Source organism: Branchiostoma lanceolatum, chromosome 11 (assembly GCF_035083965.1).
Source record: "Branchiostoma lanceolatum isolate klBraLanc5 chromosome 11, klBraLanc5.hap2, whole genome shotgun sequence".
Lineage (NCBI taxonomy): Eukaryota > Metazoa > Chordata > Leptocardii > Amphioxiformes > Branchiostomatidae > Branchiostoma > Branchiostoma lanceolatum.
The window spans coordinates 19,156,210-19,179,940 of NC_089732.1; the positions used below are offsets into that span (position 1 = coordinate 19,156,210).

The 23,731-nt window shown below is 41.9% G+C and overlaps 1 protein-coding gene across 5 annotated transcripts in view; it reads left to right on the forward strand.

Annotated features, from left to right (window-relative positions):
- Positions 1–21,827, forward strand: part of LOC136444383 (mucin-2-like) — a 33,591-nt gene extending 11,764 nt beyond the window's left edge. The window contains exons 2-21 of one of the 5 annotated variants that reach the window (XM_066441911.1): positions 2,000–2,334; positions 3,038–3,176; positions 5,566–6,086; positions 7,835–7,973; positions 8,313–8,932; positions 9,352–9,490; positions 9,830–10,383; positions 10,802–10,940; positions 11,279–11,898; positions 12,318–12,456; positions 12,787–13,247; positions 13,666–13,804; positions 14,141–15,741; positions 16,006–16,138; positions 16,368–16,545; positions 18,030–18,083; positions 18,982–19,020; positions 19,375–19,449; positions 19,707–19,741; positions 20,335–20,450. In XM_066441911.1, the coding sequence (XP_066298008.1) occupies positions 2,000–2,334; positions 3,038–3,176; positions 5,566–6,086; positions 7,835–7,973; positions 8,313–8,932; positions 9,352–9,490; positions 9,830–10,383; positions 10,802–10,940; positions 11,279–11,898; positions 12,318–12,456; positions 12,787–13,247; positions 13,666–13,804; positions 14,141–15,741; positions 16,006–16,138; positions 16,368–16,545; positions 18,030–18,083; positions 18,982–19,020; positions 19,375–19,449; positions 19,707–19,719 (6,038 nt within the window). In that variant the 3' untranslated portion in view covers positions 19,720–19,741; positions 20,335–20,450. Of the gene's footprint in view, positions 1–1,999; positions 2,335–3,037; positions 3,177–5,565; positions 6,087–7,834; positions 7,974–8,312; positions 8,933–9,351; positions 9,491–9,829; positions 10,384–10,801; positions 10,941–11,278; positions 11,899–12,317; positions 12,457–12,786; positions 13,248–13,665; positions 13,805–14,140; positions 15,742–16,005; positions 16,139–16,367; positions 16,546–18,029; positions 18,084–18,981; positions 19,021–19,374; positions 19,450–19,706; positions 19,742–20,334 lie in introns of all 5 variants that reach the window. The other 4 variants (XM_066441908.1, XM_066441909.1, XM_066441910.1 and 1 more) reach the window with 4 other exon arrangements.
- The last annotated feature ends 1,904 nt before the right edge of the window (positions 21,828–23,731 follow it).

The following is a 23,731-nucleotide window of genomic DNA, read 5'->3' on the forward strand; positions in this document are numbered from 1 at the left end:
CTCATTCTCCCCCCCCCCCATCATAACTTTCAAACGGTATGGTGTATGATCAAGTTTGCAGGGGGTGATAAGCATGTAAATATTAATCACTCTCCATAATAAGCCTTGATTATTTGGCGAAGATAATGTGTTCGTGGAACTCTAGTTATTTGTAGTTTTTGTCCACCAGATTCTACAATATGCCCCTTTAAGCACAGTGATACATGAATTCCGTAATGATACAAAGCTCTGAAAGAAAGCAAAGAAGTCATCTTGGTTTTCTTCGGTGGTGTGGCGTGTTTGATTTATGATAATGGCTATATGATAATAACGTTGATGACCCGCTTTCCTTCGGTCTACACGGTGTCATAACTTATTGTCAGTTCCTATAACCAGTCATAAGTGACCTAGTCCGCTTCGCGGAGGAAAGACCAAAGGAAAGCGGGTCATCAACCCTATATTGATTACTTAACTGTCTGTGAGAGCAGCTACCTTCAAATCCACAAGTGTTTTGTAATACCCTTCCGAACCACTTGTTCTGTATCTGTATCTGTATCTATATAGCCGGTATAACCGCCATCAGGCGTAACACACCAGCTTCGCAGGCACGCGGCGCGGAAGCAGCTGGTCATATTACACCGAACGGTCTGTTACACCTAGTCTTTGCATATCTGACTGCAACCGTTCTTTAAAGCTACTTAGTGATGAAGCTCCTACAGTACTTGATGACAACGAGTTCCATTCTACTATGGTTCTCGGGAAATACGAATTTTTGAACACGTCAATCCTTGGCTGATAACTCTGGTACTTAAAAGCATGACTATTTCTGGTCCTCTTCTGAGCTGGCATTAGATACTTATCAGTCGGTACGTCCACAAGTTTATTAGTCATCTTGTACATCATGCAAAGTCTGGACATTGTTCTCCTGTCCTCAAGTGACATCCATTGCAGTCTTTGCTGTTGATTGTCTTTTGAGCAAAGACATGCCTATCATCTATCTCCAACGTAGGCAACATTGTAGTAACTGTTTATCTTCCGGGAGCTGGTGTGCTACGCTGTAGGGTGGTTATGCCGGCTCTACAGATACAGGTATACCCAGTAATTATCCGGGTGCATTCAGTTGTCTCCTTCCAGCCTATTCCCATGTCAGGGCATGAACACGGCATTTATACATTATTACATCCCACCGCGTACCGGTTCTCTCAATGCTGAAAAGGCCCCACACCTGAAACCTGAAAATATTACAGAAACTAGAGTTCGGTGACCTCATACCTCCATGAAACGTGAAGAGCTTTTGTGAATTTTATGTAAATGACTTACACATTTACATAATTCATGCACGGTGATGTTCACCTTCAACTAACTTAGACATTGTCAGAAGTATAGACTTTCCATCATTTATCACTAAGCCATTTTTATTGATTATGCAAATAAGTTCCTCATTCGCATTTTTGGTACTTGTTTATCTTCCACTTGCAGTGCATTACATGCGTTAAATTTATTGTAAGTCCAGTCATGGAAAAATGGAATTATAGAATGTCCTAAGTGATTACGAAAATGAAGTCCGTATCATATTTTCATCGCTTCAAACATAGACAAAATATTATTTAAACACATGTCCAAGATATGGCCTACTTTTAAGGACAAGTACACAACAAAACAACATCCAACCACTACAGGTATGCATTTGATAGAGAATACATAGGGTTAATTTTGATTCAAATGGCATCGTAAGGGCTTTAACTACGCCTGACCTTTGTGACGTCGACGTCCGCCCAGTATCGGATCCACACTTTGGATGGATTACTACTTTGTCCTGTCAGATATGCTGTCTTTAAAAAAAATACCATTTCGGTCATCGATTAATTCTTTGATCGCCTAGTGCATTATTAGAGCTTTTGCCTATCCTCAAGTCCACAAAATCTTTCATCCAAACCCTTCAAATATGCAAAAGTTCGTTACACATTTTTTTCTCATATTTTGACTATATGGCTTTTTCTTACTTTCTTACAATATATAGACGCGCAGAATAGTGCCACTTCGATATCATCTTGCTCGACCCAAACCATTGGGGTACAGAATAAGACAATCATCCCAGATGATCTGATGACAGCTTCATCGCAGCTTAACGGATCCGAGGCGTACAGGGGCCGTTTGAACGGCGATGGTGCATGGCAGCCGTCAGCACAAGGTACAGACCAGTTCCTCGCCGTGGACCTGCAATATCCTCATTGCATTTTCGGCATCCAGACCCAGGGACAGGGAGAAGGCTACGTCGAAAGCTACAGGGTTATATACCAGCAGGACAACACATCGAGTCTAATTCTCTATTCGGCAGATGGTGGGAGTGCCAAGGTAGGTAGAGTAATAGACGCCGATACATACATCGACACAGCGCTAAAGGGCACCTATTCACATAAGGCTTATTGCAGTGGAAGACGACGCATTTTTATGTCCAATTGTTTTGGAGAATTGTAAAGTTGTTTAAAGAAGTCACCACGATCTACCCCGATTTTGCACGTTTACAGACTAACAGGCAGTTTCTTTTCTCTTACAATCACAAAACTAAAAGATTATCGAAAAAGTGGGGCGTTTGGTCTTCCTCTGCTTCCAAAAAAGATGTCAAACCCAAATTATACAGATATAGCCAAAACTTGTACGTGTATTTGTGTAGCCTTCTGTTACAATAATGTCAATAAACTGCCCCATGTGCTTTCTATTAGCCTTCGGACAAGAACTTGCAAGTAAACGGTTTATGAGTTGATACGGAATGTGATAAAAGAAAATCATTGCTTTTTTTCAATGCTGAAAATTTGTAATGGACTTCCGAGATCTGTCCGTCGAGGTTTACTTGTTAGAAAGTATGAATTATAACTACAAGAAAGCATTTACATGCTGCTTATAATGGGTGGTATGTTAGCACGTTGTAACGAACGCTGCAACCAAGCTCTGTAAACCTGTATTTGCTTTTGTACAAAAATAGTTTGACCTTATACTAAGTTAAAGTGCATTTTCACAATCAGCTAGATAAATAACAAAAATCGTTTCTATTCATTAGATCTTCACAGGTAACAGCGACAACGAAACTATCGTCCAACAAAACTTCACATCGTGCATCTACGCACGGTATATCCTCATCAACCCTCAAAGTTTCGTCGGCGCTCCAAGACTGAGGATAGAGTTACTTGGATGCGACGGTGAGTAGAAAAAAAACGAAATTTTTTGATAGATTATCATACATGTGAGTTTTGAAGTTACATATTGCGATAGCTATGAAACGTTCTTTGATACAAAGCATTGACGTACGTTAGACGTCTAAGATGTTCTGATAAAAAGGATTTTCTTAAAAAGATGAAAAGAGAGTTCGGAGACCTCATATCTGCATAAATTATTCTGATTATGCAAATGAGTTCCACATTTGCATAATCTATGCTTGGTCATGTACACCTTTAACTACCTTACACATGTCGTAATATTGACAGTTCTATCATTAATCATTTGGATGAATTATGGCACTTTTGAATTAATCAAGCAAATTAGGAATTCATGTTCACAATTGGTATCTGTTAGTATTCCACTTGCCATAAACTACATATGTTACATGTATTGGAGCCCCATAATGGAAAAAACTGCAAATACAGATTTTCCTAATTAATTATACAAATTATGTCCTTGTTAGCATATTTTGCACTTCATTGTGTACATCTCTGTCTAAGCTACTTGAATACTAAATATCATGGAAATCTGTTATTCCTTTGTTCAGTTATTCTCCTTGGAAGATTTTAACAAAAAATGCCCCTGCAGATCCAGGGTAAGCTGCTTGGGGGCCCAAACCTATATCCCTCCTTTTAACATCACAAACTATCTGCCACCAAACAAATCAAGACCATAGCGCGTCCAGGTCAAAAGGTACAAAAAGGTCTGCTGCAGTACCAAGGTCACATACCAGGGGCCCAAAATCGATCTTGAACTTTTTCTTTCCAGGACCTACCCACATAACAAATATCATTGTAATCCATCTAAAGGTTCTTGAATTATACGCACGGTATATCCTCGTCAACCCTCAAACTTTCGTCGGCGCTCCAAGACTGAGGATAGAGTTACTTGGATGCGATGGTAAGTAGAAAAAAAAACGACAAATTTTGTAAGAAGTTATCGTACGAGTTTTCGGCAGCTAAATATTAATAGCTATGGAAATTTCTTTGTGGCGTCGCGGTGGCGCAGTGGCAGGGTATTTGGCCCAGAACCCAGAGGTCCTTGGTCCAAACCCAGAGGTCCTGGGTTCTAATCCGGGTCCCCTTATTCGTCTCCTTGGCGTTGTGTACTTAGGAAAGGCACTTACTTAGGAAAGGCACTTTACACGGCTTTCCCCACTTCACTCAGGTTAAAATGAGTACCTAGCTTCTGCTAGGGATGTCCTTCTGATAGGACGTTAAATGGAGGTCCCGTGTGTGAGAAGAGCCACACCTCCACGCTTATCGAAAAGAGTAGGGGTCTTTCCCGGCCGGTGTGAGTGGATCAAATATGTCTGTCCGGATATGCAGCGGATATGTACTGTTTAGTACAAACTTGGTGTGTTACGCCATATGGTTGTTAACCGAGTATGCAATACAAACAAACAAATAAAAGAACTCCCGCACGCTAGGCGTCTAAGATATTGTGGAAAAATGTATTTCTTAAACAAAAAAAAGACAAACTCATCTGCCGTTACCATCAAGTAGACCAAGGTCCATGAAAAGTGGAGATATAGTTTTGGCTGTGTCTGTCTGTGTGCCTGTCTCTGTGTGTCTGCGAGTCTGTGTGTTTGTGTTCACGGATTGTTGCAATCAGCATACCTCAAGAACCTCGAGGTATGGTCATCTAGATTATGATGATATTTGGTATGTGGTTAGGTGTTGGGAAGACGAATGTCAAGGACCTTGGTACTGCAGCAGAACTTCCGTTTTTTGTATCTTTTGACCTGAACGTGCCATGGTCTTGATTGTTTGGTGGCAGATAGCTTGTGATGTACGGAAGAAGTGACGTAGGTTTGGGCTCCCTAGCAGCTTACTCTGGAACTGCAGTGGCGTTTTTGTCAAATCCTCCCAATGCGAATAACTGAAGAAAGGAACGACGGGTTTCCATGATATTTAGTATGCAGGATGCTTAGACAGAGATGTACATAAATAAGTGCAAATATTCTAATTGGGACTCAATTTTCATATCTAATTAATTACATTTAAAGAAGAAAATCTACATTTGCAGTGTTTTACATTCTAGGACTCAAATACATGTAACATTTGTCTGTTATGGCAGGTGGAGCTTTACCAGATAACAATAATGCAAATAAATTCATAATTTGCATATTCAATACAAAAGCGCCATACTTCATTTAAGTGGTAAGTAGGTAAATGATTGGACTGTCAATATTGCGACATGTGTAAGTTAATTAAAGGTGTACATGACCAAGTAAATTATGAAAATGTGGAAATCATTTGCATAATCAAAATAGTTCATGGAGATATGAGGTCTTCGAACTTTTGTTAAACGAAAAACAGATCTCCATCAGTATGGAAATGAAACTGAATTATATGTGCGATATTTCAGAGCTACCCACCACAACCTTCCCTACAACGAACCCGCCCGACACAACAACCTCCCGGGCAACAACTCCCCTCGACTCAACAACCCCTCCGGTATCAACACCCCTCGACACAACAGCATCCCGAGTTGCGACACCCCTCGACACAACAGCCTCCCCGGTATCGACTCCCCTCGACACAACAACAACAATGACAAGCACTTCGGAAAGTGCAGTGTCATTTGGATTGTACCAACCCTTTGGGGTACAGGATAATACAATCATCCCAGATGATCTGATGACAGCTTCATCCCAACTAGACGGATCCGAGGCGTACAGGGGCCGTCTGAACGGCGATGGTGCATGGCAGCCGTCAGCACAGGGTACAGACCAGTTCCTGGCCGTGGATCTACTGAAGAATGTTTACGTTGTTGCCATCCAAACCCAGGGACAGGGAGATGGCCACGTCGAAAGCTACAGGGTTATATACCAGCGGGACAACACAACGAATCTAATTCTCTATTCTGAAGATGGTGGGAGCGCAAAGGTTAGTGTTGCTATAAACGTTTGTAAACGTCTCTTCTTCTGTCTCGTTCTTCCAATTTACGCCACAATGCTCATAGAACAATCACTTGTTGTCCTCAACCAGATACAAGCAGGGAATAAATAGCAACAAAGCAGTTCCATCTATTTGTAAGACCTTTCCTAGAATATTATCTTTTCCCACTGTGCTTATCATGCGTTTCTTCCTTGTTTAAAGCGAGCGGATTATAACACAAAGAGGAATTTACATACATCTAACAATGGGTGGCATTTCAGCAGCTTGTCATGATTGGTAGAGAAGAAACTAGTTGGTGAAGGAAACCTGTTCAAGCTTTTCTTTTGAACTTGGCCCACATGCTAGAGTACATGCAGAATCAGCTAGACAAGTCACAAATAATAATGAAAGCTCATCTGTGTTGGTAGTAATCATAATACAATGCTAAACTTTCTTCCAACACTAAGGTATTCACGGATCGAATTTTCGACGACCACTGTCGCCTTCTTCAGGATCAATAATGACCAATCACTGCCGAACGTAAACTCGCGAGAGTTACGGACACGTGACTCTATTGACACATGTCACTGCGGATACGTGACGTCAGCAATTGGTCAAACGTGCCAAGAAGTTTATAACGCCCACTGTCTCTGTTGAGTGACGGCTGGAGTGCCCTGATATATATGGCCTCCTTTATACCTCTCATAAAGTAGTCCTGTTCAGTGTCCAGAATTCTGACTTTGTCCAGCGAAACGGTATGGCCCGGAGATTCAATGTGGATGTGTTGAGAGACTTCAGACGAATGCGAGCTGGGGCGTTTGTGTTCAAGGAATCTAGTTCTCAATGAGCGTTCTGTCTCACCAATGTAGAATTCTTCACAAGTCCCTTGTCTAGTGGTTCCCTGACTCCACAGAGCTGACACGATCATAACGGATCCACACGACAGAGAGACAGAGAAACAACACATCAAACAGGCACTGAAGGACTGCGGGTACCCTAAGTGGGCCATAGACAAGGCAACCGCACCAAAGCCCCCTCAACAGAACAACAGGAACCCGAGGACGAGAGAGAGGGACAAAGGACGCATCACCCTTCCGTACATCAAGACCGTCTCAGAACCCCTGCGCAGAATATTTGCTTCACACGGGATCTCCACCAGCTTCAAACCTACGAACACACTGCGACAGCTTCTCGTGGCGCCGAAGGACAAAACCCCAAGAGAAGAGAAGTGCGGTGTAGTGTACCACATTCCGTGTCAGGGAACCACTAGACAAGGGACTTGTGAAGAATTCTACATTGGTGAGACAGAACGCTCATTGAGAACTAGATTCCTTGAACACAAACGCCCCAGCTCGCATTCGTCTAAAGTCTCTCAACACATCCACATTGAATCTCCGGGCCATACCGTTTCGCTGGACAAAGTCAGAATTCTGGACACTGAACAGGACTACTTTATGAGAGGTATAAAGGAGGCCATATATATCAGGGCACTCCAGCCGTCACTCAACAGAGACAGTGGGCGTTATAAACTTCCTGGCACGTTTGACCAATTGCTGACGTCACGTATCCGCAGTGACATGTGTCAATAGAGTCACGTGTCCGTAACTCTCGCGAGTTTACGTTCGGCAGTGATTGGTCATTATTGATCCTGAAGAAGGCGACAGTGGTCGTCGAAAATTCGATCCGTGAATACCTTAGTGTTGGAAGAAAGTTTAGCATTGTATTATAAAGTCACAAATACTTTGTCTCTTCTGCAGATCTTTTCAGGTAACAGCGATAATGAAACTATAGTCCAACAAAACCTCACCTCGTACATCTACGCACGGTATATCCTCATCAACCCTCAAAGTTTCGTCGGCGCTCCAAGACTGAGGATGGAGCTACTTGGAGTCGACGGTAAGTAGAAAATACCCCAAAAAAAGTCTAAATAGAGTACCGGACAGATTTTAAACAATGAGACTAGAATTGCGATGGAACTTTCCTTCATATAAAAAGGAACGTCCGTTAGGCTTCGAAGAAATTGAGATTGTATTTCCTTACATAGAAATAAAACAGTAATGTATCTTCCGTTGCATTAGCAAGGCTTTAGTAGAGATTGCTGTCAGGACAGGCCGACTTAAGTTGATATAAACTGATATAATTAATCATGGTAACTTCCACTGGTTTGTTTTCACCTTGAGAACAAGTTTCCCATCAGTATTGGAAGAAAACCGAACCATATGTGCCATCTTTCAGACCTGCCCACAACAACCTTCCCTGCAACGAATCCACCCGGCACAACAACAACCCTGGCAACAACTCCACTCATCCAGACAGCCTCCACGGTATCGACACCCCTCGACACAACAGCCTCCCCGGTATCGACACCCCTCGACACAACAGCCTCCCCGGTATCAACACCCCTCGACACAACAGCCTCCCCGGTATCAACACCCCTCGACACAACAGCCTCCCCGGTATCGACACCCCTCGACACAACAGCCTCCCATGTATCGACTCTCCTCGACACAACAACAACAATGACAAGCACTACGGAAAGTAGAGTGTCATTTGGATTGTACCAACCCTTTGGGGTACAGGATAATACAATCATCCCAGATGATCTGATGACAGCTTCATCCCAACTAGACGGATCCGAGGCGTACAGGGGCCGTCTGAACGGCGATGGTGCATGGCAGCCGTCAGCACAGGGTACAGACCAGTTCCTGGCCGTGGATCTACTGAAGAATGTTTACGTTGTTGCCATCCAGACCCAGGGACAGGGAGATGGCCACGTCGAAAGCTACAGGGTTATATACCAGCGGGACAACACAACGAATCTAATTCTCTATTCGGAAGATGGTGGGAGCGCAAAGGTTAGTGTTGCTATAAACGTTTGTAAACGTCTCTTCTTCTGTCTCGTTCTTCCAATTTGCACCACAATGCTCATAGAACAATCACTTGTTGTCCTCAACCAGATACAAGCAGGGAATAAATAGATGCATCTAGTAACAAAGCAGTTCCATCTATTTGTAAGACCTTTCCTAGAATATTATATTTTCCCACTGTGCTTATCATGCGTTTCTTCCTTGTTTAAAGCGAGCGGATTATAACACAAAGAGGAATTTACATACATCTAACAATGGGTGGCATTTCAGCAGCTTGTCATGATTGGTAGAGAAGAAACTAGTTGGTGAAGGAAACCTGTTCAAGCTTTTCTTTTGAAATTGGCCCACATGCTAGAGTACATGCAGAATCAGCTAAACAAGTCACAAATACTTTGTCTCTTCTGCAGATCTTTTCAGGTAACAGCGATAATGAAACTATTGTCCAACAAAACCTCACCTCGTACATCTACGCACGGTATATCCTCATCAACCCTCAAAGTTTCGTCGGCGCTCCAAGACTGAGGATGGAGCTACTTGGAGTCGACGGTAAGTAGAAAATACCCCAAAAAAGTCTAAATAAAGTACCGGACAGATTTTAAACAATGAAACTAGAATTGCGATGGAACTTTCCTTCATATAAAAAGGAACGTCCGTTAGGCTTCGAAGAAATTGAGATTGTATTTCCTTACATAGAAATAAAACAGTAATGTATCTTCCGTTGCATTAGCAAGGCTTTAGTAGAGATTGCTGTCAGGACAGGCCGACTTAAGTTGATATAAACTGATATAATTAATCATGGTAACTTCCACTGCTTTTGTTTTCACCTTGAGAACAAGTTTCCCATCAGTATTGGAAGAAAACCGAACCATATGTGCTATCTTTCAGACCTACCCACAACAACCTTCCCTGCAACGAATCCACCCGGCACAATAACAACCCTGGCAACAACTCCACTCATCCAGACAGCCTCCACGGTATCGACACCCCTCGACACAACAGCCTCCCCGGTATCAACACCCCTCGACACAACAGCCTCCCCGGTATCAACACCCCTCGACACAACAGCCTCCCCGGTATCGACTCTCCTCGACACAACAACAACAATGACAAGCACTACGGAAAGTAGAGTGTCATTTGGATTGTACCAACCCTTTGGGGTACAGGATAATACAATCATCCCAGATGATCTGATGACAGCTTCATCCCAACTAGACGGATCCGAGGCGTACAGGGGCCGTCTGAACGGCGATGGTGCATGGCAGCCGTCAGCACAGGGTACAGACCAGTTCCTGGCCGTGGATCTACTGAAGAATGTTTACGTTGTTGCCATCCAGACCCAGGGACAGGGAGATGGCCACGTCGAAAGCTACAGGGTTATATACCAGCGGGACAACACAACGAATCTAATTCTCTATTCGGAAGATGGTGGGAGCGCAAAGGTTAGTGTTGCTATAAACGTTTGTAAACGTCTCTTCTTCTGTCTCGTTCTTCCAATTTGCACCACAATGCTCGTAGAACAATCACTTGTTGTCCTCAACCAGATACAAGCAGGGAATAAATAGATGCATCTAGTAACAAAGCAGTTCCATCTATTTGTAAGAACTTTCCTAAAATTTTATCTTTTCCCACTGTGCTTATCATGCGTTTCTTCCTTGTTTAAACCGAGCGGATCATAACACAAAGAGGAATTTACATACATCTAACAATGGGTGACATTTCAGCAGCTTGTCATGATTGGTAGAGAAGAAACTCATGGTGAAGGAAACCTGTTCAAGCTTTTCTTGTGAAATTGGCCCACATGCTAGTGTACCTGCAGAATCACCTAGACAAGTCACAAATACTTTGTCTCTTCTGCAGATCTTTTCAGGTAACAGCGATAATGAAACTATAGTCCAACAAAACCTCACCTCGTACATCTACGCACGGTATATCCTCATCAACCCTCAAAGTTTCGTCGGCGCTCCAAGACTGAGGATGGAGCTACTTGGAGTCGACGGTAAGTAGAAAATACCCAAAAAAGTCTAAATAAAGTACCGGACAGATTTTTAACAATGAAATTAGAATTGCGATGGAACTTTCTTTCATATAAAAAGTGACGTACGTTAGGCTTCGAAGAAATTGAGATTGTATTTCCTTACATAGAAATAAAACGAAAATGAATCTTCCGTTGCATTAGCAAGGCTTTAGTAGAGATTGCTGGCAGGACAGGCCGACTTAAGTTGATATAAACTGATATAATTAATCATGATAACTTCCACTGCTTTTGTTTTCACCTTGAGAACAAGTTTCCCATCAGTATTGGAAGGAAACTGAACCATATGTGCCATCTTTCAGACCTGCCCACAACAACCTTCGCTGCAACGAATCCACCCGGCATAACAACAACCCTGGCAACAACTCCACTCATCCAGACAGCCTCCACGGTATCGACACCCCTCGACACAACAGCCTCCCCGGTATCAACACCCCTCGACACAACAGCCTCCCCGGTATCAACACCCCTCGACACAACAGCCTCCCCGGTATCAACACCCCTCGACACAACAGCCTCCCCGGTATCGACACCCCTCGACACAACAGCCTCCCATGTATCGACTCTCCTCGACACAACAACAACAATGACAAGCACTACGGAAAGTACAGTGTCGTTTGGATTGTACCAACCCTTTGGGGTACAGGATAATACAATCATCCCAGATGATCTGATGACAGCTTCATCCCAACTAGACGGATCCGAGGCGTACAGGGGCCGTCTGAACGGCGATGGTGCATGGCAGCCGTCAGCACAGGGTACAGACCAGTTCCTGGCCGTGGATCTACTGAAGAATGTTTACGTTGTTGCCATCCAAACCCAGGGACAGGGAGATGGCCACGTCGAAAGCTACAGGGTTATATACCAGCGGGACAACACAACGAATCTAATTCTCTATTCGGAAGATGGTGGGAGCGCAAAGGTTAGTGTTGCTATAAACGTTTGTAAACGTCTCTTCTTCTGTCTCGTTCTTCCAATTTGCACCACAATGCTCATAGAACAATCACTTGTTGTCCTCAACCAGATACAAGCAGGGAATAAATAGATGCATCTAGTAACAAAGCAGTTCCATCTATTTGTAAGACCTTTCCTAGAATATTATCTTTTCCCACTGTGCTTATCATGCGTTTCTTCCTTGTTTAAAGCGAGCGGATCATAACACAAAGAGGAATTTACATACGTCTAACAATGGGTGGCATTTCAGCAGCTTGTCATGATTGGTAGAGAAGAAACTAGTTGGTGAAGGAAACCTGTTCAAGCTTTTCGTTTGAAATTGGCCCACATGCTAGTGTACCTGCAGAATCACCTAGACAAGTCACAAATATTTTGTCTCCTCTGCAGATCTTTTCAGGTAACAGCGATAATGAAACTATAGTCCAACAAAACCTCACCTCGTACATCTACGCACGGTATATCCTCATCAACCCTCAAAGTTTCGTCGGCGCTCCAAGACTGAGGATAGAGTTACTTGGAGTTGACGGTAAGTAGAAAATACCCAAAAAAGTCTAAATAGAGTACCGGACAGATTTTAAACAATGAAATGAGAATTGCGATGAAACTTTCTTTTATATAAAAAGGGACGGCTTCGAAGAAATTGAGATGGAATTTCCTTACATAGAAATAAAACGAAAATGAATCTTCCGTTGCATTAGCAAGGCTTTTGTAGAGATTGCTGTCAGGACAGGCCGACTTAAGTTGATATAAACTGATATAATTAATCATGATAACTTCCACTGCTTTTGTTTTCACCTTGAGAACAAGTTTCCCATCAGTATTGGAAGGAAACTGAACCATATGTGCCATCTTTCAGACCTGCCCACAACAACCTTCGCTGCAACGAATCCACCCGGCACAACAACAACCCTGGCAACAACTCCACTCATCCAGACAACCTCCACGGTATCGACTCCCTTCGACACAACAACAACAACAACAATGACAAGCACTTCGGAAAGTACAGTGTCATTTGGATTGTACCAACCCTTTGGGGTACAGGATAATACAATCATCCCAGATGATCTGATGACAGCTTCATCCCAACTAGACGGATCCGAGGCGTACAGGGGCCGTCTGAACGGCGATGGTGCATGGCAGCCGTCAGCACAGGGTACAGACCAGTTCCTGGCCGTGGATCTACTGAAGAATGTTTACGTTGTTGCCATCCAGACCCAGGGACAGGGAGATGGCCACGTCGAAAGCTACAGGGTTATATACCAGCAGGACAACACAACGAATCTAATTCTCTATTCGGAAGATGGTGGGAGCGCAAAGGTTAGTGTTGCTATAAACGTTTGTAAACGTCTCTTCTTCTGTCTCGTTCTTCCAATTTGCACCACAATGCTCATAGAACAATCACTTGTTGTCCTCAACCAGATACAAGCAGGGAATAAATAGATGCATCTAGTAACAAAGCAGTTCCATCTATTTGTAAGACCTTTCCTAGAATATTATCTTTTCCCACTGTGCTTATCATGCGTTTCTTCCTTGTTTAAAGCGAGCGGATTATAACACAAAGAGGAATTTACATGCATCTAACAATGGGTGACATTTCAGCAGCTTGTCATGATTGGTAGAGAAGAAACTCATGGTGAAGGAAACCTGTTCAAGCTTTTCTTGTGAAATTGGCCCACATGCTAGTGTACCTGCAGAATCACCTAGACAAGTCACAAATACTTTGTCTCTTCTGCAGATCTTTTCAGGTAACAGCGATAATGAAACTATAGTCCAACAAAACCTCACCTCGTACATCTACGCACGGTATATCCTCATCAACCCTCAAAGTTTCGTCGGCGCTCCAAGACTGAGGATGGAGCTACTTGGAGTCGACGGTAAGTAGAAAATACCCAAAAAAGTCTAAATAAAGTAACGGACAGATTTTAAACAATGAAATTAGAATAACGATGGAACTTTCTTTCATATAAAAAGTGATGTACGTTAGGCTTCGAAGAAATTGAGATTGTATTTCCTTACATAGAAATAAATTGAAAATGAATCTTCCGTTGCATTAGCAAGGCTTTAGTAGAGATTGCTGGCAGGACAGGCCGACTAAAGTTGATGTAAACTTACATAATCAACTATGGTAACTTCCACTGCTTTTATTAACCTTGAGAACAAGTTTCCCATCAGTATTGGAAGGAAACCGAACCATATGTGCCATCTTTCAGACCTGCCCACAACAACCTTCGCTGCAACGAATCCACCCGGCACAACAACAGCCCTGGCAACAACTCCTCTCATCCAGACAACCTCCGCGGCAACGACTCCCTTCGACACAGCGAGCTCAACGGCATCGAATCCCTTCGATACAACAATATCCCCGGCATCGACTCCCCTCGACAAAACAATCTCCGCGGCATCGACTCTCCTCGACACAACAATCTCCCCGGCATCGACTCCCCTCGACACAACAATCTTCCCGGCATCGACTCCCCTCGACACAACAATCTCCCCGGCATCGACTCCCCTCGACACAACAATCTCCCCGGCATCGACTCCCCTCGACACAACAAGCTCCGCGGCATCGACTCCCCTCGACACAACAATCTCCCCGGCATCGACTCCCCTCGACACAACAATCTCCCCGGCATCGACTCCCCTCGACACAACAATCTCCCCGGCATCGACTCCCCTCGACACAACAATCTCCCCGGCATCGACTCCCCTCGACACAACAATCTCCCCGGCATCGACTCCCCTCGACACAACAAGCTCACCGGTAACAACTCCAATTTTGACACCAAGCTCTCCTCTCGTGACGATACAAATCACAACAAGCTCCGACGTAACTACTCCATTCGTGACAACAAATCAGTCAATACGATCATCGACAGAACTGCCTCCGACTTCATCAAGCTTTGAAGCGACTTCGGGAACAACAACTGAAATCACAACAAGCGATGCATCTACTCCGGAAGATCGAACAGAAGGACCACAGACAACATTCACTTTCATCGTGGAGGAATCTACCCCAGAAGACACGACCATGGAAGGCTCAATTACTACTACTACTACGGCGGCATTATCTACAGAACTGACTTCCACCACACAATCGCCATCGGGGCCAAGCGTTACTTCAACGATAGTGGGCGGCTTTACAGTACAAACGTCGATGTTTCCCACAGACGCAGAAGCAAGCACTGAATCACAAACACAGGGCCAAATCTTAGCCAGTCATTCTGCAATCTCCTCTACTTCCACTGATGCGACAATTGATCAGTCTACTTCAGCACCGGCAGTTCCTACGACAATGTCAACCTCTTCAACCGCAGCACCAGAAGTATCAACTGCTTCAACCGCAACACCAGATGTCTCTACCGCCACGCCAACTGTTTCAACTCCCGCCCCAACCGTCTCTATAGCTACTCCAACAAGCACTATAGTATCCACAAACGTTGCAGCGACAACCCAACCAGCCGTCACAACCCAGGCAGTTGAATTTGTTACTCAGTCCCTGGGGCTTTCGGACGCAAACATCATCACAAATGAACAAATAACTGCCTCATCTTTCACACCCGGATTTGAACCATTCAAAGGTAGATTAGACAGCGAAAGTGCATGGCAATTCAATACCAGTGATCCAAACCCATTTTTACAAGTAGACCTAGGAAAAATTACAACGGTGACCACTATTCAGACCCAGGGTTTCACAGATGGGTACGTGACATCATACACGCTTTCATATCAAGAAGTTGATATCCAGACAGGAAGAAGACGACGACAGTCTGTTGCAACCTTTACGGACTACATGGAAAATGGAACAGTGAAGGTAACGCATACATTTTCTATCTTCATTTACCTTTCCATGAATAGACTTTCATCACGTACAGTTTCAGGTGTCCTATTTTTGCAGATAGTACTTCTTGTTATATATGGACTACCATTGCATATGGAAGTTGTATATGGACCACGTCTTGGAACAGTTAATACTTTGTTCCAAATAAGTCGTATAACCGCCAGTGTACCGATGCACTGTTCCCCAGGGCGACAGCGACCTTTCAGCATTCTGACCTAATAAAATGTCTTTCTTCAGGTATTTGAGGGAAATAATGACACCAGCACAGTCGTCGCGCAGCCACTCGCCGTGCCCATCGTGACGCAGGCTCTTCGGATCAACCCGAAAAACTACTCCGACACCCCACAACTGAGGGCCGGACTGATAGGGCGTAAGTATCAATCCAAAAACTCATATCAATCAAAGATAAGCATGTCTTATCGAATAACTTAATTTGATTTAATGCTTTTATGTGACTTGTTTGTGACGATGTCTATTTGAGACGAGTCTCTGAAGATGTCTTTAGACAAAATAAGCTATGACCATTTTGAGGTTACTTTATCAAAGATGGGTGCTTTTTAGATATTTCGTATCACATTATGATACGTTTATGTTCACAGTTGTACCGGTTACAACAGCAGCACCCCCAACCACCACAGTTGGGCAGACCATCAGTACGAGAGGGTTGGAGGACTGGCAGCTGTACGCCATAGTAGGGGGGTCATCCGCAGGAGCCGTGCTGCTTCTGATGGCGATCATCGGACTGACAGTGGCCAGGTCAAGAAAGACAAAGAAAAGGTATGACTGTCCATGTCATAACTTTGCATACTTACTAACAGACTGCTCACTACATAAAACAGACGAACATCCTGTACATTCGACGGAAAAAAACTTATCGGTACTTCTTTTAAAATTATTTTTCTCAGAATTGATAAAGTATCTGCATCGAATGATTTTACCCTGAAAAATTTTCTACCTGAGAGGCGGACTGACAAAAGCATTATGAAACCATGTAACATACGTTAAACGTATTGACATGTTACAGGTAGAGGCGGGTCTTCTAGAGCCGCCTCGTTACTAATCAGCTTTAATACCATCGTTGATACATATTAGTCAATCCCGTTGATTTTTTAAACTCTCCATAAACTGTTAAAGTGTAGGAAAATCACGTTCATTAATAATTGTTTCTCTGATGAATTGCCTGATTGCTTGCTTTCTCAGAGAGGCCTATCAATAGTAGCTAACAACATCCAATTGACCCATGCTAGTGATGCATAACTCAATCAGATAATTAAGGGTTACTGACCCTCCCCGAGGTGTATGTGGTGTCATAACGCCTGGTCATGTGCTATAACCATCGAATAATACCGCTCACTCGGTGGTTTTATTCGATGGTTATAGCACATGACCAGGCGTTATGACACCATATACACCGAGGAATAGGTGGGTCATTAACGTTATTATAATATAGCCTATCCAAATTGACCCATATAAGAGTAGACAATTCCTGTATGACGTATAGATCCCTTATACTATCAAGAATACATTTCAGAATTTACCTTTGTCCTTTTTGAAGAAGATGATTACCAAATTACCACAGATGATATTTAATAACATTGCAATCTTGGCGTGTCAAATATTTTTCAAATCTATTCTATTATCTATTATCTATTATCATAATTCCTCCCTGCTTGGTGTCTTTCTGATTGGTCAATGCTGTGGGCGGCTCCCCTTACAGTTAGGGACGAATACTGTTTTTTTCCCGCCCGTTTGGATTTGACTTGCATTGAAATGGTTTATTCTATTTTACTATATGCTTACAAAAGATTTGATTTATTCTAAGATAGTAAATATTTTTGGGAACAAATAAACATTATACGAATGTTAACAGAAATATAACCTCCCCTCGACATAATGAAACGGGTGAACGGGTGTTAATGGCGTCATAACACATATGGAACGGAGGCTTCTGATTGGTCGACGCCATCTGGCTATGTGATGATTTCTGATAATTACCAGGTAACAATGCAAACCCATTACCGAAGTAATCTGGTTGTAATTCGTATTGATAATGAACATGTCAACGCCAGTAGAAACCACCTTTGTGAGGAGATAACTTTGGTCTCCGATGCTGTCGAGGCGTCATTGTAGCACAACTAACTAGCACTAACTGTAGATAGATAAGAACCACTTTCCTCTGTGACGCTACTAACAGAGTCTGGCCTAAGGTGACAGTAGCTTAGTGATTGCATGAGGGACACGCATGTTATGTTTCCCTGCAGCAGATCCGCACGCTTCACTAAAGGTCACTCCGCTTGGAACAGCTTAGATGGAAGGTAGGAAACGCACTGTTGTTCCACCAAGATACGTCTTCCATTATATGTCGTCATGATGCGACCTTTAAGCTCCTTAATTCTTGCCATACTCAAATCAATTTCTGCTAAGCGAAAATCATGACCTACATGTAAATAGAGGCCAACCGTTGCTAACAATAAATTCTCAGATCCTTTTAGCTGCATGCATGTGATTGCCTATTGAACTTTGCCTTACTGACATTAATGCTGTGTTTAAGATATAATGTACGTACAGTCAGGTGGATGGTCATATTGGACGCCGGGTGTTATATGTGTATTATAAATGTCGGCGTGCAGTGTAAATACAATGGAATTATGGTTACAGAGTTAACTATCAAATGCAACACCCATGCACCTATAAGTGCTGTTTTATCTTGCTATGGTTAGCAAAAGATTGTGGTTCAACTGGTGCCTTATGTCATGTATCATTTCATGTCCGAGAATATGCCGGAACAATATGCTCTCTCAGACGTATTTATTTTAACCCGACAAATGCTGTTACCACACCCACCCTAACTAATGTTGTAGTTTTATTAGTACTTGTTTTAATGTCAAACTACCCACAGGCTTCCGTTTGACTGTCAGCAGCAAGGGGTGCTGCAGAAGCATAGTTAAGGAATGCAACATGTTCAGAGAAATCTGTCAATGTTCCATTTATTATGACACAACGGGAAATGCAGTTTGTCGTTAACGTATGTGATCGACCAAATGGAGAGTACCCCCTGATATGATGTGGAAAAACGGTTATCCTAGCTTCAATAGATCGTTCTGTTCCGGATTCACATCTTATGAACTGTTCGTGTTTTTTTCTAATGCGCGTATCTTCAACATTCCTTTGACAAGCCTGATGATATTTCATATTTTGTTTGTTTCATTTCAGGAACATATCAGCAGGTGCGATACCGACCGAAAGCTACAAGTGAGTAGACACCACATACCCAAACCGGTGATAAATAACATATAAATGTGAACAGGTTGTTATGAGCTGATGATATACCTCTAACAACATCATCTGAGTGTATATTTCTGGTAAAACAACGGCAATCAAAAGTATAATGTGAAGTGAAGTGTAAAACTAAAACCAAAGCAAACCCAAACGAGAATCTAATCTTTTTCGATGTCTTATTCCACATGGTGCTCTTATCTATCAGCATATATTTGTTTCAACCCCTTCTTGAGTTATTCCCTTTCAAAGTTTCAAACGATATCGGATCCTGCAGTTAAAAAAATAATTTGCCTGTTGCTTACCTTGTTGGTTCTCTGCACCACACAGAATCCCGCGAGCCAGGTCCAGCTACACGCCCCGTGACGAGACGTACAGCAGTGTGCATTATAACGACGCTTACAGGTATGTCCACATCTCTGCTGTAACTACCTAAAAGTATAGGCCATCTGCTGTAATTTGTTTAACTCCTCTCTTCAGCTGATATACAATAACCTTGGATGAACCACATTCTAATGAGAAAGCCACGTTAATTTGCCTGAAGTATCATAATGTAACTAATGTTCCTGATCTGTCTGTCATTTTGAATCATGATCTAATTAGAGCTCACACATCTTAAATCGCAATCACACTGTTGTGATTCTTACTGTTCTGTCATTCAGCGAGGTTCCATGATGCTGCGGAATAACGTGACCCGGTAAGGCTGATGTTTGATTGCAAATGTTTCTCTGATGGTGTTGGTTGAGCATCAATAATTTTGCATCTTTTTTACAAAGTTCAAAGCAGCCGATTTCATAAACAGCAATGTAAACGTCATATGCTTATGATATCGAATCAATACGTGTGATTTAATACGTGTGATTAGCATGATAACCTCTCGAACAGTCGTTCAGACTGGCTTTTCAGTATCTTTCCCTCTTCTTTATAAACAACATGATCGCTGCGTAACTGTCAAGTTTTCTTGCTTCCTTTGCCCATTGTATGCGCTTCCGTCAGTCCTCCTCATTTCTATGTTACCTGTTATCCGCCTTGGGACACATATATCCATCACAATAATAGTACATCATTTAAAACACAGATGTTGGTAGTGCTACTGTAAGAGCTTTGGCATAAACGAAAAAAAACACACTAAAATAGTTTCAAGTTAATCATACATCTTCAAGAGAAACCAAGGCTAGTAAAACGTGATCTCCCACAAAATTGAACAGAGTCAATATTGTCTTACGTTGATTTCTATCATGTAGGCTTTCTGTCTTGTATAAAAGCATCTCTTTCTTGTTCGTCCTCTAGGTCTGACGACGATGGTCTTCCACCCCACATCGACGATACGAATATAAAACCGCCTATGGTTGGTCACAACGGCGACTACGCCTCTCACGCGGTAATGATTGACACTCGGGCACCGGGAGGCACAAAACTGCAGTACTGAAATCTGTCAATCATTCAGCTGATACTCAAGTCCAGCACATGTACATGCACAATCATACATCAACATACATACTTCAGTCGATCTCCACTTAACTTGTAGCCCTTGGCATTTATGTACTTGAAATTTACGACAAAATACAGCAACACTGAAAAATAGACGTTTCGATATCATGGCATTTACAAAGTAGCACGTTCATTAGGAGATGGAAGGATATCCAACTTGTTTGATACAGACAGATGCAGTGATGTGTGCAATTATACCCAAATGCATACGGCTGAGTTTTATTTCATGCATTTCGATATGTCTTTCAACTTTGTGTGTGTATATTTAGTGTTAAGCATAGTCCTACTAGTTTGTTACGTATCAGGTTCTAATATGCTGCTGTCCATCCAATGAAAGCATAATACACTTTTAATGCACGGAAATTTGCAACAGGATGACTGTTGTAGGAGATTAACAGTCCTGCTGAAAACAATGCAATATATATGTATATATTGGGGAACAATTCAGAACAGACTAATGTCAATAACAAGGTTGTGCCTTGGACTAGAAAGATATAGAGACAACTGTTTGAAGTATAACTTTTCGAATGTGGCATAACCACTTATAGTAGCCAAACGATTGTGTTGTGTCATTCTGTATCAATTGTGTGAAAATAAGAGAAGAAAACGTTTGATACGTATGCAAGTTAATCGCCCAGGTGGCGATATAGGCCCTATGGTAGGGTTTCGATATATACCTCGATATCTGTAAACAGCACCATAACTTAACACTTAACATCAGGGTAACAAAGAACCTTCTGGCGTTTCCATCCTTGTTTGTATGTTTTTATAGATATGCGTGAACGTCATGAAGAGTTCATGACAATGAGTACTTTCTTGTGACAATATAATCGGAAATTTTCCTTTGCCAATCTATTATTTCGACGTGCATGTACAAAGCTACATTAATCAATAAGTGATATATGTACACAGTTTTTAATAGCAGTATTCATATGAAAGTTGTTACAGACAAATGCAGCACTGTGCTCGTGCTGTTCTTATTCTCAGCTATGTAATACCAACGTAACTTAGAGTGTGTATTTACAATTGCTACAAAATAGCGAATAGGGACTTTATCAATTTGCTACCATAGGTCAAGCGATGCTGGAACAATGCAAGATGGTGTAGGATTAGGAAACAACTGCTCTATATATTCATGTTTATGTTTATGTTTAGAAGTTAATGACTAGAGTATTATCTCTATCAAAGAAAGCTTTATCAAGCTGTTACGTAGTTTCCTTTACATGTACTAGTAGTGGAGGCATTCTACCAGTGTCTTTGTATATTCAGAATAAACAGTCGTAGAGTTTGAACATGTTCAATCTCTTTTCCTCGACGTAAGAGGTTTTTAGCCCCGATAGGAGGCTTCACTGAGGCCTTTTTTTCAAACTGAAGACGCTCCGGTCTCTGTTCTGATACCTCCCGTTTTCAACAATATTGTGCGTTTAACGCGCAGTTGTCGTGGTGTTGGTAATGGAACAGGTGGCAATATTAGTGAAAGCGGAGGGCGAAAGCAATTTTTTCAGTTTGGTTTAGTTTAGCTTATATATCAACATTTTGTTTAACAATCAGTTGAACGCGACGTTTGTGAATACATTACTACCATAAGCATTTCCAGAGATTAAAGACCCAAGTAAAACTATATAAATACAGGATAGGGTAAACTATGGGCTTCAGTATGCGTCTGTCAGCCGTACAGAGCACATCAGTGGAGGCCTGGCTGAGACATTTTACCATCTACATGTTACTCTTCAAGTCATGTTTGAAATCTATAGACAACAGATAAGAATTTGAAGTATGGCTGCACATTAAGAAGTTAGGTTGAAGGACAGTTAGCCAAGAAAGTAATGACAACACTGGCTTGCGATTTAGTTTGAGACATTGGCAGGCATTTACATGTACGGTTCCACAGAGCCCCAATCTAATTAATGGTTACTCCAACAAGTAGATGCAAAAATTACCCAAAAGTCATATTTCTAGACACACCAAGGCTAATGTGAGGAAGACATTGGAAATCTAGATCCATTTAGATACTCTGACACAATGTTGACAGGGTTGATTTGAAAGTTTGAAAATGTGAACAAGGCTGTCTTCCCCAAAACTGAAAGTTGATCGTATTGTCTTGATTATCCAAGGGATCTTATATGATTGAAACTTCCTTGGATTATGTGACTTTTTGATAGATATCTGAGTCATTCTGCATGGTTTGATAATTTTCCTAGGAAAACCAGTACAGAAAAAATTGAATTCGCTGACAGATATAATGGTAATCTGTCCCTTCTATTGTTCTAGGCCGGCAGACGATCTAATCCTTTTATGAATTTATGTGGTTTAAAGATTTTTGCCGGTTTAAATTCAGAACAAATGGAAGGTTTTCAAAACCAGAGACCTCATTTCTCTGAAATTACTAGCCTTTTTTCATTTATCTTGTCTCATTACTCGACTGAGAAATGACATTTTCCCGTCTACCACATTAATTTCTTACAAAAATCCAAACAAAAAAAACTAAATCAGGCACAATTCCTGCATTACAACCCTAAATGAAACTAACATATATGGCAAATTGCGGTACCACAGACAATTAGACAGACAACAGCTCCCTGTGAATTGATAGGCTTTTCTACCAACTACCTACTCCGGCAAATTCAACCTTGCCACTCAAATCATGCCAATCTACTGAAGATGACGGATAAAAACGTTAACAAGCACCAGGTTTTGGACGGAAAAACTAACTTCCAATTTTTCTTCGGTAAAGTTGCGGATTTCAATTGGAAATTATGTAAAACAACTTATTAGGCTATTCTAAGCCAAACAGAATCCATTACAATTGGTTTGGTTAAAAAAAAACAAATAATGGAATCTACATGGCAAGTACCGTCTAACAGTCCAAACAGGCTTTTAAACAGCTAAAACATAGGTTTTGAGCGAAAAAGTAAAAATGCATTTTCTGTAAAATCGCCGATTTCAATTGGAAATGATGTCAAACAACTTATTAAGCTATTTAAGTCAAAAACAATCGATTATATATTACAATTGGTTTGGCAAAAAAACCCAAGAATGACTTTTACAGTGGAAATACCGTCCTAGCCGTCCAAAACATGTTTTAGGCGTTGAAATAAAGCATTGCGACGAAATTTTTAAGTCAATTTGTTTTTCTGTTAAGTCGCGGATTTCAATTGGAAATGATGGAAAACAACTTATTGAGCTATTCTAAGTC